At 48.1% G+C, this 16056-nt stretch overlaps 1 protein-coding gene across 2 annotated transcripts; it reads left to right on the top strand.

Moving 5' to 3' along the window:
• The first annotated feature begins 4430 nt into the window (after positions 1-4430).
• Positions 4431-12239, top strand: FKBP6 (FKBP prolyl isomerase family member 6 (inactive)). Of its 2 annotated transcripts, XM_060033144.1 has the most exons (8): positions 4431-4487; positions 4582-4699; positions 5045-5134; positions 5913-6115; positions 7359-7478; positions 10544-10738; positions 10864-10973; positions 12149-12239. In XM_060033144.1, exons 1-8 carry the CDS (start codon positions 4431-4433, stop codon positions 12237-12239), a joined length of 984 nt encoding a protein of 327 aa, XP_059889127.1. The 2 variants fall into 2 exon arrangements, with proteins under 2 accessions (XP_059889127.1, XP_059889128.1); XM_060033145.1 differs by lacking the exon at positions 5045-5134.
• Positions 12240-16056: the final 3817 nt, after the last annotated feature.

Raw genomic sequence — 16056 nt, 5'->3', positions numbered from 1 at the left:
CTGCTCCGCCGGCTCTGATAGCGGCAATACTCAGGTGCTTGCCTTGGCCAGGCATGGGGGAGGGGCAGAGACAGAGGGACTGGGTACCTATTCATACCTCACAGACCCCAAACGGGAGTGGACTCGTGCTTTGACACAATTCTTTCTGAATCTCAATCTCTCCCTCTCTCTCTCTAGAATAATGAAGGTATTTTTAGTTACCTAGATTTTTAAACTGATGTATAACTTCTATAAAGTGCACAAACCTTAACTACACAGCTGCAGTACAACTTATATGTGTATACTCACTCACAAGGTTAAGATACAGAGGAGCGGGACTTCCCTGGTGGCGCAGTGGTTAAGAATCCGCCTGGCAATGCAGGGGACATGGGTTCGAGCCCTGGGCCGGGAAGATTCCACATGCCGCAGAGCAACTAAGCCCATGCACCACAACTACTGAATCTCGCGTGCCTAGAGCCCGTGCTCCGCAACAAGAGAAGCCACCGCAGTGAGAAGCCCGTGCACTGCAACTAGAGAAAGCCCGCGCTCAGCAACAAAGACCCAACGCAGCCAAAAATTAAATAAATTTATAAAACAAAGATACAGAGGAGCTTCTGGGTTGATGAACACATCCATGTGCTGGGAGGGTGGTGCACCCCAGTTCCACGGGGACAGAAGTTCCTACACTTTGGACCCTTCCAGACTTCACCCTATATACCTTTTCATATGGCCGTTCATCTGTATCCTTTACCATAAACTGGTAAACATTTTAAAAAAGATCAACATACAGAACATTTTCAGCACCCAGAGGCTTCCTAATGCATCCCCCATTCAGAACCCCTAACACTATCCTGACTTACATCATCATAGATTAATGTGGCCTGGCTTTGAATTTCAAATAAACAGAATTACATAGCATGTATTCTTTTGTGTCCAACTTCTCTTACTCAATATTGTTGAATTACAAACATTTTTATTAAGGTTATTTCGAAGGTTTAGAAGTTCAATGTCATTTTGTTGTATAGTTAATAAATATTATGGTCATACTCTACTATTCGTATCATGGCCGTGTGGTGGGAACTCACTGAATGGAAAAGACGGGGGTGGGTGAGGGTCTCCAGAAGCGTTAAGAAACAAGGAGCTTTGGATCAGCAGGCCACGACCCCTGCAGGCCTAAGCACCCGTGTCTGTCAGCGGGGTGAGGTCTCTACCCCAGTGACAAGCTAGACCAAGGTCTGGTATAGGCAGGTAGAAAGCCAATTTTATTGAATTGGACAAATATTTATTGAGAACCTGCTATGAGTCAAGCACTAGGCTGGGTATTAGGGATCCATTAGAGAACAAGACAGACAAGGCTTCTGTCCTTTTGGATTTTATAATATATGGGGGTAGGAGTAGGGTGAGGCCATAAATAAACTAGATAATATAATGGCGTTCAATGCTATGCAGGAAGTAAACGGTGTGGTAAGAAAGAGGGAGGTGGAGTGGCAGGATTGTGAGGTGCATTCTAGAAGGGGGCAGGACAATCTTTCAGGAGGGATGGTTGAGCTGAGAACTGAAGGATACCAAGAGGCCAGCCACCTGAAAGGAGGGCAGTCCAGGCAATGGGTAAGCAAGTGCCCAGGCCGAGGCTGGAAAGAGTTCTGTACAATTGACCCTTGAGCAGTGTGGGGTTAATCCTCATATACCTTAGAGTTGGCCCTCTCCACCCATGGATTCCACCAACCACGGACGGTGCAGTACTGTAATATGTACTATTGAAAAATGTCTGCGTATAAGTGGACCCTCGCAATTCAAACCCCTGTTGTTCAAGGGTCAACCATATTTGTGAGATCCACCAGAGAGGGGGCCTGGGTGGCTGGATCACAGTTAAGCCAGAGGGAACATCAGAAGATGAGGTCAGAGGGGTTGGCAGGGAGGGCCCTGTAGACCAGGGCAAAGGTTTGGGTTTAATTTCAAGGGCAGTGGGAGCTATTGGTGGGTTTTAAAGCAAGGGGATATGATCTGATTTATATTTTTAAAAGATCCCTCTAGCCGCTGTGTAGATAATAGATCACAGTGGCTAGAGCACCTGGGTGGGTGGATCGTGATGCCAAGGAGATCAAGGTGAAAAAGGCAGACGGGAGAATCCAGAGTCAGATGCCTGACTGAGGACAACCAGGTGAAGCAGCTGAGTAGCCCACTGGTCTGCAGACTTCAGCAGACACAAGAATCACATGGGGGCTTGTTAAAAGAGAAACCTGTGGGCCCAGGCCCCAGACTTTCTGATTCAGGAGTACAGGGAGGGGTCCAACAATTTTGTCCCAATTTTTATAAGTTCCCAGGCAACACTGATGCTGCTAGTCTGGGGACTACACTTTGAGAACCACTGAAAAAGTCAATTGGACACAGGCACCTAGAGCTCTGGTTCCCAGGGGAGGCTCTAGGCTGTCCTGGTATATCACATACTTAAACCTGGGAATGGTTGGGCTCTCTCAGGGACTGGGAATAGAGAAGGGCAGGGGTCCACAGACAGGGCCCTGAGGTTGCTAATGTTTAGAGGTCAGGAAGAGAAGGATGACTGAGAAGGGACAGCCAGACAGGTAGGAGGAAAATCAGGAGGATATGGTGACCAGGAAGGTGTGGCAGGCAGAATGGTCCCCCAAAGATACCCATGCCCTAATTCCTGGAATCTGTGAATACGCTACCTTACACGGCAAAAGGGACTTTGAAGATGTAATTACAGTCATGGAGCTGAATTATCTGGGTGGGTCCAATCTAATCACATGACCTTTTAACAGTAGAGAACTTCCCCTGTCTGGACTCAGAGGGAGATGCAGCAGAAGAGGAGGAAAGCCTATAAGAATATTAATCAGATAATATTCCCTCCAAGCCTGAGAAGGAATTGGCATGCTGTTGCTGACTCTGAGATGTAGGGGCCCACGTGCAAGGACCACAGAGTAGCCTCTAAAAGCTAAGGGTCACTGCTGGCTGACAGCAAGGACCTGGGGACCTCAGGCCGAGACCTGCATCTGCCAACAAACTGAATGGGCTTTCAAGTGGATTCTTCCCCAGAGCCTCCAGTGAGGCTGATGCCTTGATCTTAGCCCAGTGAGACTGGTGTCAGACTTCTAACGCACAGAACCGTGAGACAATAAATAGGTGTTGATTTAAACAGCTAGTTTTGTGGTCCTCTATTGCAAGAGGGAAAGAAAACTAAATACAGAAGCCAAGAGAAGAAAAGCATTTAAAGGTCAGTCAGGTCAGCTTCGTCAAATGCTGACAAGAGTCCAGTAACCTGCGGACAAAGAGGCGTCTGACGGATTTGGCAACGACAGAAGAATGGTGGCGTGGAACAGGGGAAAGTGGTATTGAAGTGAGTTGAAAAGAAAATGGAGGGTAAGGAGGTGTTGACAGAATAGCCGAGAAAGCCTTTGCAGCAACCCTTTTGAGAAGTTTTTCCCACAGAGAGTAGGAATGAGACCACCTGTTGCAGCGGGGGACACTTGGGACAAAGGGAGGCGTGTTTGTTTTAAGGCAGGGTATCTGGGGGCACATATAAGCGGAAGGAAATGATCTGTAGTCGAGGCAAGGCAGGTGCAGGAGAAAGAGAATAGCCAAAGGCGTCCAGTCCTCGGTTTGGCAAGAGTGGAAGGACGCAGGGGACAGGCTGGAGGGGATGGAATCCAGGGCTATTCTTCCTTTGCTCCACGAGAGCGCAGGTGCTGCAGATTTTGCAGCGCCGGTGCTGTGAAGGTGAGGGCCATCACCTTGTTTTCTCGGGAACTGGGCAGTTTCACTTTAAAGTCCTGTCTGCGTCTACGTTTCCCCTGAATGCGATGGAGAAGGACGGAGGGTAGAAATAACCCACGGCTGTGAGGCCTGACCCCTCCAGCAGCCCACCGTCTTTGGGGCCTTGTCCCCACCAGCGTGTTCTGCCGGCCACGTGCCCACAGCTTGGCCATCATGTGCCCCACTGCTGCTCCTCACCACCTGCGTGTCCCATTCCTTGCGCCTTCGCCACGTGCCACCACACGCCCCTGCCACGGGCCCCCGTCATGATCTTCGCGTCCTCACCGGATGCCTGATCTTGCTCTGCACACCCCCATAATGTGCCCAGTTACGCTCCACGTGCCCCGTCATGCTCCGTGGGTCCTCACTACGTTTCCCATCATGCCCTGCAAGCCCTCAACTCGCGCGGGATCAAGCTCCTTGCGCCCCCCACCACGTGCCCTGTCACGTGCCCTGCCGGCCATCCCCTGGCGCGTGGTCCAGCCCCCAGCACCCACTCCCCAGCACCCAGCCCCGGCGTGGGCCCGCAGGCGGTTGGCTGCGGTTGGAGTGGAGCAATGAGCGCCTCCTCGCGGTCCCTGAACGGATTGCCGCCGTGGGGTGCGGACGGCAGGGTAAAAAGGGGAGGCCGAGTCTCCGCTGGGAGAAGACCGCGGAATCGAGAGGAAGGCCGCGCGGAGATGGGGGGCAGCACCCGGAGCCCGGGAGTCCTGCAAAGGGACGACGCCTCCAGCCAGGTGAGGGCCCGGGCGCTGGGGAGTCAGGAGCCGGGGCCGCCGGAGTCGGGTGTCAGCTGAGGACTCTGAGATCTTCTGTTTCATTCCCCACAAGTCTCGGTACCAGCGGTTAAGTCAAAGGATGCTGGACCTTTCCGGGGACCGGGGCGTGCTGAAGGATGTCATCCGAGAGGGTTCTGGAGAGTTGGTGACACCAGACGCTTCGGTGCTCGGTATGTCGTGCGGCCCTGGGTGCCGTCTGCCCTTGAGAGGCTGGCGATGCCCTAGTGCTGGCAGTTCCTCGGGTTTTAAGGGATAAGCGAGGGAACTCACTACCCCTTAGTGTGAGACCACTGTGAACAAGGGGCTCTGGGAGGCCCCCCAGCCCAGCTCTTCAACCTCAGGGCCAGAGGGCCGGCATCCAGACGTTGAGCGAAGGTTTCTCCTATGGCTCAGGGTGTGGGGCAGTTTAAGGGCATCTGGTGCTCACATTGCTTTTGTGTGACAAAGAGATGAGATGTGGAGGTGTGAGTGCCTTTGGTCCGTTTTCCTCCCACTGTCTCTTTTTTCTGTCCTAGTGAAATATTCCGGGTATCTGGAGCACATGGACAAGCCTTTTGATTCCAATTGCTTTAGGAAAACCCCTCGGCTCATGAAACTTGGAGAGGGTAAGTTCAGAAAAGGAGCTGGAAAAGACGCCGCAGCCTGGGGAACTGATGCAGGGCAGCGCCCTAGGACTGGAAAGCTGTCCAGAGAACTGAGTCTTCAAGTTGGTTTTTCTGAGGCTGGGTTTTGCTAAACGTTGTCTTCCACATTCCCCCGAGACCGAGGTATTTGGGAGATGGCCTGCCTGGCAAGGAAGGTAACCTTTGCATCCTGACTTAAACATGGGGTGCTGCATTCTTCTTTGTTAGTTTACTAAGTACAAATCTACTGAATGACTCTTTTACAAGGCAGGGTGAACAGAGAGGATGTACTCAGATGATTAGAAAGGCTGGGGCCAGTATGGTGGAGATTGACACACTCCAGACAACTAACCTCATGGAGCTCCTGGGAGGCATAAGCAGTGTTTTATGGGAGTGCTTAGTGAAGGCACAGTTAATTCCAGCTGGGAAGACTTCATGGTAGAGGGGGCATTTGAAATGAGCCCTGAAGTTTGAAGAAGGGTTCACTCAAGGTAGAAGCTGGGCCTTGGGGGAGGAGGACAACATTGCAGGAAGAAGGAACTGCGTGAACAGAGACGTAGAGGCCAGAATGCTGCAGAGCCTGGAGGAGTTAGAGTCTGGGGGTGGGGGGGAAACAAGGCTGAGAAGTGAGTTGGGACCACAGTGCAGAAGGCTTGGGATACTTGTGGAGAGATGTGGACGTGAAGGGGGAGGAAATGGATAGCACTGGGACAGGATACTGGGCAAGCTTCCGCCATGTATTTTTCGTCCCTTCTTCCAGATATCACACTTTGGGGCATGGAGCTGGGCCTTCTGAGCATGCGGAGAGGAGAGGTGGCCAGGTTTCTGTTCAAACCGACCTACGCTTATGGAATGCTGGGCTGTCCTCCCCTGATCCCCCCAAACGCTACCGTCTTGTTTGAGATCGAGCTGCTTGACTTCCTGGATTCTGCTGAGTCAGACAAGTTTTGTGTCCTCTCAGCCGTAAGTTCTGGAGCACAGATGTCAGCACTTGACAGAGAGTTGGGATGGGTTTGTGTTTTGGGTAATTATCCTGCCCTGCTGAAGATCCTCAGCCCCAGATTCCGCCCCAGCCTCCCGCGAGGCGGTGGGGAGCGGGGGAGTGTCCCGCCACTTGTTAGTATGCGTCTGTCTTAGTTCTGCTGGCTCTTGTGTGTGGGTACATGTGCTAGGCCAAGGGTTTGTTACGGACCACCAGGCTGAACTGACCTTTCAGTCACTGTTTGCCAATTCTCCCTGAAAGACAAGGAACGTTTGTTTCTCAACACTGTTTGGTTCCCAGCAAGTCGAGCACTGATAGCTCATAACTAAGGTGATCATATAATTTATCGTCCAACCCAGGACCCTTGAGAGTGAGAGGTACTATTAACCAGATGGGATACCAGGACATTGGGTGTAAACCAGGACAATCCCAGGCAAACTGGGACAGATGGCCTCTGTCTTCATAACTTAAAAATTGCCTCTCCTTTGTAGCCTCTCACTTAACTCATCCCGTAGAGACAAGGCTTTTGATGGCCAGCAGTCACATGCACTCCTTGTTACGGTGTCTCACCCTGGCTATACGTGTGGCCTTAGATGTCCACCCCAGGTTCACATCTGTATATGACATCTCCCCAGCTAAACTGTCACCACCTCAAGTGAGAGTTATTACCTTTTTCTCATCTTTCCACAAAGCAGAGGTTCTTGCAGATAACCTGGGTCCCAACTCTCGTGTACTGATTTAGAATCTTTGGGGGTGGGGCTAGGACATCTATTTAAAAAGAGGCTCTACAGGTGATTCTGATGTGTACCAAGGGTAGAGCCTCATGGCCAGAAAGACCAGCAGGGCCCTGGGCGGACCAAGACCTGTTAAATGCTTGCTGGATGAGTGGTTGTCCTGATACGTGACTTCTGTGCTTGACAAGTTCCATCAGTTTCTAATTCTATGAGAAACTGCTTCTTTAGGGAGCATCTCTGGGTAGGACTAAACTAGTAGACTTCATTTTGGCTCTAGTCTGTAGAACAGGAGCAGTAATGGCACTGACCTGCCGTGGCTTCTGTTGGGATTCACAGAGGTGACTTCTGCAGAGCCACCTAGCCCCGTGCTCGGCACACAGGTGGCAGTGAACAGAGGTTCCTAACCTAAAGGAGCAGAACTGACAGCTGTAACGACACTGGCATTGTGGCGTTCAGATTCCTTGCTGGTGTCCTTGTCTTTGATCCTCAGGAGCAACAGGATCAGTTTCCACTTCAGAAGGTCCTAAAAGTGGCAGCTACTGAACGGGAGTTTGGCAACTACCTTTTCCGCCAAAATCGTTTCTATGATGCCAAAGTGAGATATAAACGGGTAAGACTGCTTTAAGGTACACGTTTAGACCCTGGAAACTTCCTTCTTTAGAAGGTACAGACTTTTGTCTCTGTCCCTACTCCTCACATACAGCCGTTAAGAAACATCTTGCTTAAAACTCCGCATGGCAGAGGGCTGGAGGCTAGGCAAGGGGACACAGGGTGTGGGGAGCCGGTGATGTCTGGTCATGGGTCTGGATGTGACTGCGTGGGTGTGTTCAGACTGTGAAAATCCACTGAGCTGGATGCTTACTTTTGTACTTAACTGTGTGTGTTTCTCAATAAAAAAGTTTTTAAAATTCTCTTTCTAGTTCAGGGTTCTCTACCTACTGACTTCTCCACCCCATTTGCCATCTTCATTTCACGTCTCTCTGACAGTGGAGATTCATCTAATTGTGACTCCATTCTCACCAAGCTTCTGATTGTGATTTGGCTTCCTGTGGAGGTTTTGCTGACAGGAATTCACTGTTGGCCTTGCGATGCATTCAGCAAATATTATAAACACTTTCTGTGTGCCAAACTTTGCACCCTAAGTGCTAGAGGCAAACAGGATAGAGTTTAGGGGCGTTCTGATTTTTGTCTCACTTGCATAGTGACACTAAACATTCAGGATTTGCATTCAGCTGTAAACCACAGAATCCTGAAAAACAGTTTTTCAAATAAACTAGAGACGTGATATTTCTCACATAAGAAGGGAGGCAGTCAGGGCTTCCCTGGTGGCGCAGTGGTTAAGAATCCGCCTGCCAATGCAGGGGACCCGGGTTCAAGCCCTGGTCTGGGAAGATCCCACATGCTGCGGAGCAACAAAGCCCATGTGCCACAACTACTGAGCCTGAGCTCTAGAGCCCGTGCGCCACAACTACTGAGCCCGTGTGCTGCAACTACTGAATCCCGCACACCATAGAGCCCGTGCTCCACAACCAGAGAAGCCACCACAATGAGAAGCCCGCACACCGCAACGAAGAGTAGCCCCCGCTCGCCGCAACTAGAGAAAGCCCATGTACAGCAACAAAGACCCAACGCAGCCAAAAATAAATAAATAAATAAAATTTAAAGAAAGAAAGGAGGCAGTCAAAGCCTGGCATAGCAGTTCCACAAAGCCATCAGGGATTCAGGTTCCATAGGTCTCTCTGCTCAGCTGCCCTTAAGCGTGTTTTTGTTGGTTTTTTTCCCCCCAAGATGGTGGTTCAACCTGCAGCATCATGTGCTCATCTGGGCAGGAAGAAGGGAAGGGAGAAGAGTCTGGTGTGTTTATTTATATTAAGAGCTTTCCAGAATTCCTCCTACCCCAGCTTCCCTTTATATCTCATTGGCCAGACCCGTGGTAAATGTCCATTTGCCCTTAGCGGTGTATGTATTAGAAGCTGGGAAGTGTGGTTTAATTAGTACATTGCTGCTTTGAATGAAATGGAGGCTCTGTTAGAAGAGGAGGGAAATACCAATAGACGTTGTCTTTCTCTGACTTATTTCACTTAGCATAATACCTTCTAGGTCCATCCGTGTTGTCACAGATGGCAAGATTTCGTTCTATTTTACTGCTGAATAATGTTCCATTGTGTATATATACCACATTTTCTTTATCCATTCATCTATTTTGGGGCACTTAGGTTGCTTCCATATCTTGGCTACTGTAAATAATGCTGCAATGAACGTAAGGTGCATATATCTTTTTTTTATGAATTGGGAGATGGGGATTGACATATATACACTTTTTTAATTTATTTTATTTATTTATTTTTGGCTGCATAGGGTCTGCGTTGCCGCACGCGGGCTTTCTCTAGTTGCAGCGAGTAGGGGCTACTCTTCGATACGGTGCGCAGGCTTCTTATTGCGGTGGCTTCTCGTTGCGGAGCGTGGGTTCTAGGCACACAGGCTTCAGCAGTTGTGGCTTGTGGGCTCTAGAGCACAGGCTCAGTAGTTGTGGCACACGGGCTTAGTTGCTCCGTGGCGTGTGGGATCTTCCCAGACCAGGGCTCGAACCAGTGTCCCCTGCATTGGCAGGCACACTCTTAACCACTGCACCACCAGGGAAGTCCCCACAGTAATTTTTCTTAAACACCAGTCAGCCTTCAGTCATTTTCTTCATTCACTTTCTTGATAGTGGCTTTTGAAGCACAAGAGCTTTTAATTTTGATGAAGTCCAGTTTATTTATTCTTTAGATATTTGTGCTTTCAGTGTCATTATTAATCTAAGACCACAAAGATTTACACCAGTGTTTTCTTCTAAGAGTCTTACAGTTGAGCTCTTAGATTTAAGTCTGTGGTCCATTTTGAGTGAATTGTTGTATGCTGTCTGAGGTAGGAATCCAGCTTCATTCTTTTGCATGTTGACATCCGTTTATCATAGCACCATTTGTTGAAAAGACTGCTCTTTCGCCATTGAATGGTGTGGCACCCTGTTGAAAATCAGTTGACTCTAGATGTATATAGGTTTGTTTCTGGATTCTCAATCTGCATTGTTGGTTCTCTTCCACTGATCTATATGTCTGTCCTTATGGGTATCACACTGGCTTGGTAATTAATAAGTTTTGAAATTAGAGAGTATGAGTCTTACAACTTTGTTCTTTCTTTTTTTTTAATGTTTTTTGGCTATTCAGGATCTCTTGAATTTCCATATGAATTTTCAGATCCGCTTGTCCATTTTTGCAAATTTTGGTAGTGGTTACATTGAAAATGTAGAACAATTTGGGCACTCTTGCCATTTTAACAGTATTAAGTCTTCTGATCTGTGAACATGAGATGTCTTTCCATTTATTTAGATCTTCTTTAATTTCTTTCAACAATGTTTTATAGTTTTCAGTCTACAAGTGTTACACTTTAAATTTATTGCCACTTATTTTATTCTTTTTGATGCTGTTATAAATGAAGCTGTTTTCTTAATTTCGTTTTTGGATTATTTATTGCAAGAGTAAAGAAATACAACTAACTCTCATATATTGATCTTGTGTCCTGCAACTTTGCTGAACTCACTTTTTAGCACTAATTGTGTGTATGTGTGTGTGTGTTCTTAGGGTTTGCTATATATAAGACCACCTTCTCTTGACCTCCTGTCTTCCTTCTCCACAGGCCTTGTTGCTTCTCCACCGGCGATCAGCACCCGCTGAAGAGCAGCTCCTGGTGGAGACCGCCAAGCTGCTTGTTCTCCTTAACCTGTCCTTTACGTACCTGAAGCTGGAGCGACCCACCATGGCCCTGCGCTATGGAGAGCAGGCTCTAGTCATTGACCAAAAGAACACCAAGGCCCTCTTCCGATGTGGACAGGTGAGTTGGAGGGCAGGGACTTGGGAATGAATGCCCGAAGAAAGGCAGCAGTGGTGTTCAGCTTGGGCACTGCAGAAGTGCTGTCTTTCCTAAAGTGTGCTTTTAAAATTTTGTCCTTTTGACAGGCCTGCCTCCTCATGACTGAGTATCAGAAGGCCCGGGATTTTCTAGTCCGAGCCCAGAAGGAACAGCCCTTCAATCACGACATCAATAACGAGCTGAAGAAGCTGGCCAGGTGAGACCTGTGTTTGCAGGAGTGCAAACAGAGGAAGGAACGTGTGGTGTGGCTACCACTCTGGCCTGCCCGCTCGGGTGTAGGCCTGTTTGATGTTGCCAGGCTTGTGCTGGGAGGCGGCGCCCCCTAGAGCTGGCTTTGTGAAGTGCTCGGCACTCTGACCCACAGCTCCCAGGCTGTGGGGGGGGCAGAAGGGAGGGCGGCTGTAGGACAGACCTCCAAACCACACATGCCTGGACCATCGCCTGCCTCCCTGTCCTGCCCCAGAAGTAAGCACCTTAAAGAGGCGGCCAGTGTGACTTGCAGAAAGGGCAGTGTTCTTCAGATATTCTTCCCTACTCGCCACCAGCTGAGGACTGCTGTTCTCAACTGACTGCAGATCCTGATTTGATGTGAAATGGCTCTTTCGGGTCTAGTCATACCCTAGGGTGACGCTCTTTTTACTCAGGTGATGTGGATACCAACCTTGAAGTAATCTAACTTTTTCTGATTGTAGAAGCTACATGTTCATTGTAGAAAACTTTGAAAATTTCAACATAGTTAATCACCGATAATTCCATCACTTCATATTATAACCACTGGGTTTGTTTGTTTGGTGCTCTTTGGTTCCTCTGTATTGGTGAGATTTTTCTACTCCTGTTAACATTTTTAAATGTTTAATCCAGATTGCTAGTTAAAGCTTTCTTGCCATTAAAAAAGGTCTGAGGTGTGTGTACCTCTTATTTGGATCCGATTGTTTGCATTTCAGGCCTTTAACACTTTCTAGCAATTTCCTTTCTGGTATTTATAAATATCCTGTCAAGTTAGGTGTAGAAATTTTGGAGTCTGACCGTTCTTTAGCAGGAAAATCTCAAGGTAAGTTTGAGGTCTCTGAGTGTGAGGTGTTGCTCGGCAGGACTCTGCTGGGCAGCCTCACTGACAGCGGCTCCCGGCCTTCGAGGCTGCCATCTTTGCAGACGGTGCGCTTTTTGTCCAAGGACTTCCTGAACAGCCCTCGGGAGCCTCCCCTATCCCCCCACCCCCCACTCCCCAGCATTGCTTCCACTCACTCCTGATTCGATTTAAGGCCTGCTGAAGTTTTGGTGTTTCTGGACCTGAGTGGAGAATTCCAGCCACCAGGTGTCACCTCCCACAGAGACAGCCCTTCTCTAACTACTGTGTATTTCTCCCAACAGCTACTACAGCGATTACCTGGGTAAAGAGAAAGAAATGTGTCACCGAATGTTTGCTCCTGGTGCACATGGCTCTACAGTAGGAGAAAACTAAAGGTAAGGAAAGGGCTGATGCATGAAAAGCTTCAGGATTTTGTCTAGTACAGGTCTTCCCTGTAACGGTGGGGTTATGTCCCAATAAACCCATTGTAAGGTGAAAATATCCTAAGTCAACAATGCATTTAATACATCTAACCTCCCAGAACACCCTAACTTAGCCTCACTGGTCTTAACCGTGCTCAGAACGCTGATGTTGGCCTACAGTTGGGCCAAATCAGCCCAAAGAAAGCCTGGTTTTATTATATAATAGAGTGTCGACTGTCTCATGCAGTTTATTGAACACTGTACTGAAAGTTGAACCAGAGTGGTTGTCTGGGTTCAGAATGGCTGTCAGCGTGTCGGTTGTTTACCCTCGTGATTGCGGGGCCGATCAGGAGCTCTGGCTTGCTGCCCGGCATCAAGAGAGCCACTGGGACCGCATGCTGCTAGGCCGGGAAAAGATCAAAATCCAGAATTTCAAGTACCATTTCTGCTGAACGTGTATCGCTTTTGCACCATCATAAGGTGGAGAAGTCGTGAGTCAGATCATCATCTGTGTGAGGAGGTGGGCTCTTCTCCTCGGCCCCCAGTGACTAATGCTGCCTACAGTGAGGAGAGAAACCCTCCTTCCTGGAGCTGATGGGCCGCTGTGGTGCAGGGGGAGGGCACGTGCTGTGGGCCTTCTCAAAGAAGCTCACAGAAGTGAGGGAGGTCCCTCCAGGGCTGGAGGTTAGATTCATAGGTTTGGGAAGCCTTAAGCGTAAAATTGAAAACGGAAATGTTTCATGGTATATGTTCACCTCCCTCACAGTAGCGTGGAACGTGAAGCTGTGAGTATAGTTATTAATGCAATGGTTTATCTGGGTGTTGAAGATAATGCTTTTCTTAATCTGGTTTCTCCCCAAAACCTGAAAGCCTCCAACCTCACCTTCCATCTAACACATTGTTAAACACGATCCACATGTCGAGGGTGGGAATGGTTGGTGACTGCTAAGTTCCAAGTATTCCGAGAGCTAGAGACGGAAGGTTTTCAGAGCAGCAGGGGGTGGGCACGCCCCGTCCTGCTGCACCCAGGGTTTAGCTGCTCGGGGTTGCAGTTTCCCCAGGACTACATGACATAACCCTCTTGTCTGGTTTACTGTTACTTCAGAAAACTAATGGAAACAAAATCACCTGCCTTAAACACCTGCTTAGCTGGGTAGATAACTCTGCTCTCTTGAGAGAAGTTAAACAAGGGACAACAAGAAAACAGCTGCTGGACGGGCTCGTGATGATAAATCTCTCCTTTGTTGCCTCCTCCATCTCCCTACAAAGGAGGCTTGAGAGAAGAAGGCAGTGAAAAGGCCCATTCATCTCAGGGCTTTCGCAAGTGATCTGTACACTCTTGTCTCTGCCCTGTCAGAAACAGCCAGTCGGTATCAGACGTAACGTCGCCGTCACCACTGACCGTGACCCTGTAACCTTGGCCTTCAGGTCTTGCGGGGACATTGGCGTATTAGCAGGTCTCCTGAGCTGAGACGTGAGCCCGAGGACTTTTCTCGTTTGGCGACTGTCAGTGTCCGCCAGAAGTGGGCGCCCAGTGGCTTTCTGCCAGACGTTTTGAGCTGTGAGCTGGCATGTTCTGCCACTTAATGAAGATCTGATTCTTCCCAGGTCTGTCCTAGAAACAGACTTTGGAAAACCCAGCAGGGAAACAAGTGTCCTCTCTGTTGTCCTCACTTCCCAGCTTTCTGCATCTGGCAGACGTTTTGGAGCCGCTGATTCTTAGATGGTTTCGGCGGTATCCCTAAGTCTCGAGTTTGTCTTATCACCAGCAATGGCCACGATCGTCAGACTCCCACCGCCATTGAGGTTGTAACACGTTTTGGCCTTTGCGTCGTTGGTTTTGCTGCTCCCTTTTTTTCTGTTGTACTTGTGCCTAGTTAGTCACTTAAAATGTCTAGGTTTTTAGATTATGTCGCCAACTAGTTTTAACTAACTAGGATCATTTAAAATGTGTACTTGTCTTCCAAGATGTTAGATGCTACTGACTCGTCTCCATCTTGTCTTCAAAGATGTTAGATACTTCTGGTAGAACAAGAGTTCCCTCAATTATATTCTCTAAGCCTCTGGTGATAGACGCAGTTTTCTAAGATCCATAGACCTCTATGTCCTTCTTACCTTTGTATTTTGCAGCATCTGGAACCATGCCTAGCATGTGATTGACACTCAGTAGATGTTAGTTGGATCAAATATGAAGTAGCTGAAATGCTAGCCCAGCCTCTTTGAAACCATACCTTCCAGGCTGACTCTTGTATTGGCTGTCAGGACTCATGTTATTGCCAGTAACAGAAACCCATTTTTAACTAGTGCCCACTAAAAAAGGTTTACTGAGGGGACCCTGGGGTAGCTCGCAGAATCCAAGGAGATGGTGAACAGTCAGTAGTCGGGCAGGTAGAGACTGTGGGCCCCAGGGAATCAGTCTCATCTTTGCTTCATTCTCTCCTGCCCTAAGGAATGCCCAGGCACCCATTTACACAGCATTTCTATTGGAGAGGGGTATTCCTTACCCACACCTCCCTCCTCTTCCTGAACCAACTGTAACTCCAGTTTGAAAAATCTTGAAGCAGGGCTCTGGCCTGGTTTGGAGGGTGTGGAGTCCCAGTTATCATATCATTTCATCCAAAAGGATTTCCCTGTGTATCTCTAAAAGATAAGGACCACTCTTGCACACTTTCTTTTATTCTCTGAACTGCTTATTTTTCTGTTCCTTTGCTTTGACTTTTCTCTTTTCCGTGTTGTAGACTTTCCACAAATGGTTGGTGTTTCTCGGTTGCTTATTCACATACAAGAATGAAACAGTAAGGAAAGTTGACAGGAGCTCTGTCACCTGGGCAGGGCTTTTCGACTCATCCTTCTTAAGGCTGAACAGATGGGAGCTGACTGAAATGCTTTAAGATCCTTAAATACCACAGGGAGGGGCTTTGCATTGGGCACCAACTCCTATACTAGCTTCCCAGATTTTCCTTGGGTGGATTTCCCCCCCTAAAATAGGGGGTACAAGTTCTGTATTATTTTACTTTGTATATTCTCAATTTCTAGTGAAGTATCTTCTTGCATATTTATTGGCCCCGTATATTCTTTATGCAAATTTCCTATTGATATCCTTTGATCACTCTTAGGTCTTTTCTTCATTGTTGTGTAAGAACCCTTTTTCATGCGAAGGATGTTCACTAAATGTCACATATTTTCTTCTAGTTGTTCTGAGTACTTATATATTTACATGTATCACTGTTTTCTGTGTGGTCTGTGGAATTCACATTATGCTTACACTTGACCTGTGGGAGTAGCGGAGGTCTGTAATGAGTGGGCAGGAGAGCTCAGGGGTAATGGGTTTCCTAACAGTTCTTCCTGGAGTCTGAGCATCATTCCACGTCCACAGTGCTCCGTAACGTCCATAAGCCCATTTAATCTTCCCAACATTTTTTTGAGGGAGAAATTATCTCCGTTTTACAGATTGGGGAAGGAATAAAGCTCGGAGAATTAGACCCTTTCCCTGTTTGCGTGTGTGTAAACGACTGTGACCATTTTCATTTGATTTGAAATGTAAACCCCAGGTGATACCTGAGGCTTTGAATATATTCAGCTTCTTTCTTCAGCTGGAGCATTATCACTGGTTGCTCAGGGATTTTTTATTCCTTTCTTAGGTGTTTAGGAATTTCCTCCCTCTTCTCTGCTTTTCCATACTTAAGAGAAGCTGAAGCCTTTGGGCTATAGAATTAAGCGGACTGAGCCGTGTTGCTTGGCCAGCCTCAGGGAAAGAGTATCCTAACGGACTTCATAAAAAGTGTTTT

The sequence above is a fragment of the Delphinus delphis genome, chromosome 15 (assembly GCF_949987515.2).
Source record: "Delphinus delphis chromosome 15, mDelDel1.2, whole genome shotgun sequence".
Classification (NCBI taxonomy): domain Eukaryota; kingdom Metazoa; phylum Chordata; class Mammalia; order Artiodactyla; family Delphinidae; genus Delphinus; species Delphinus delphis.
Note: the sequence above shows the minus strand (reverse complement) of the source record. Positions and strands in the feature narration are given on the sequence as shown.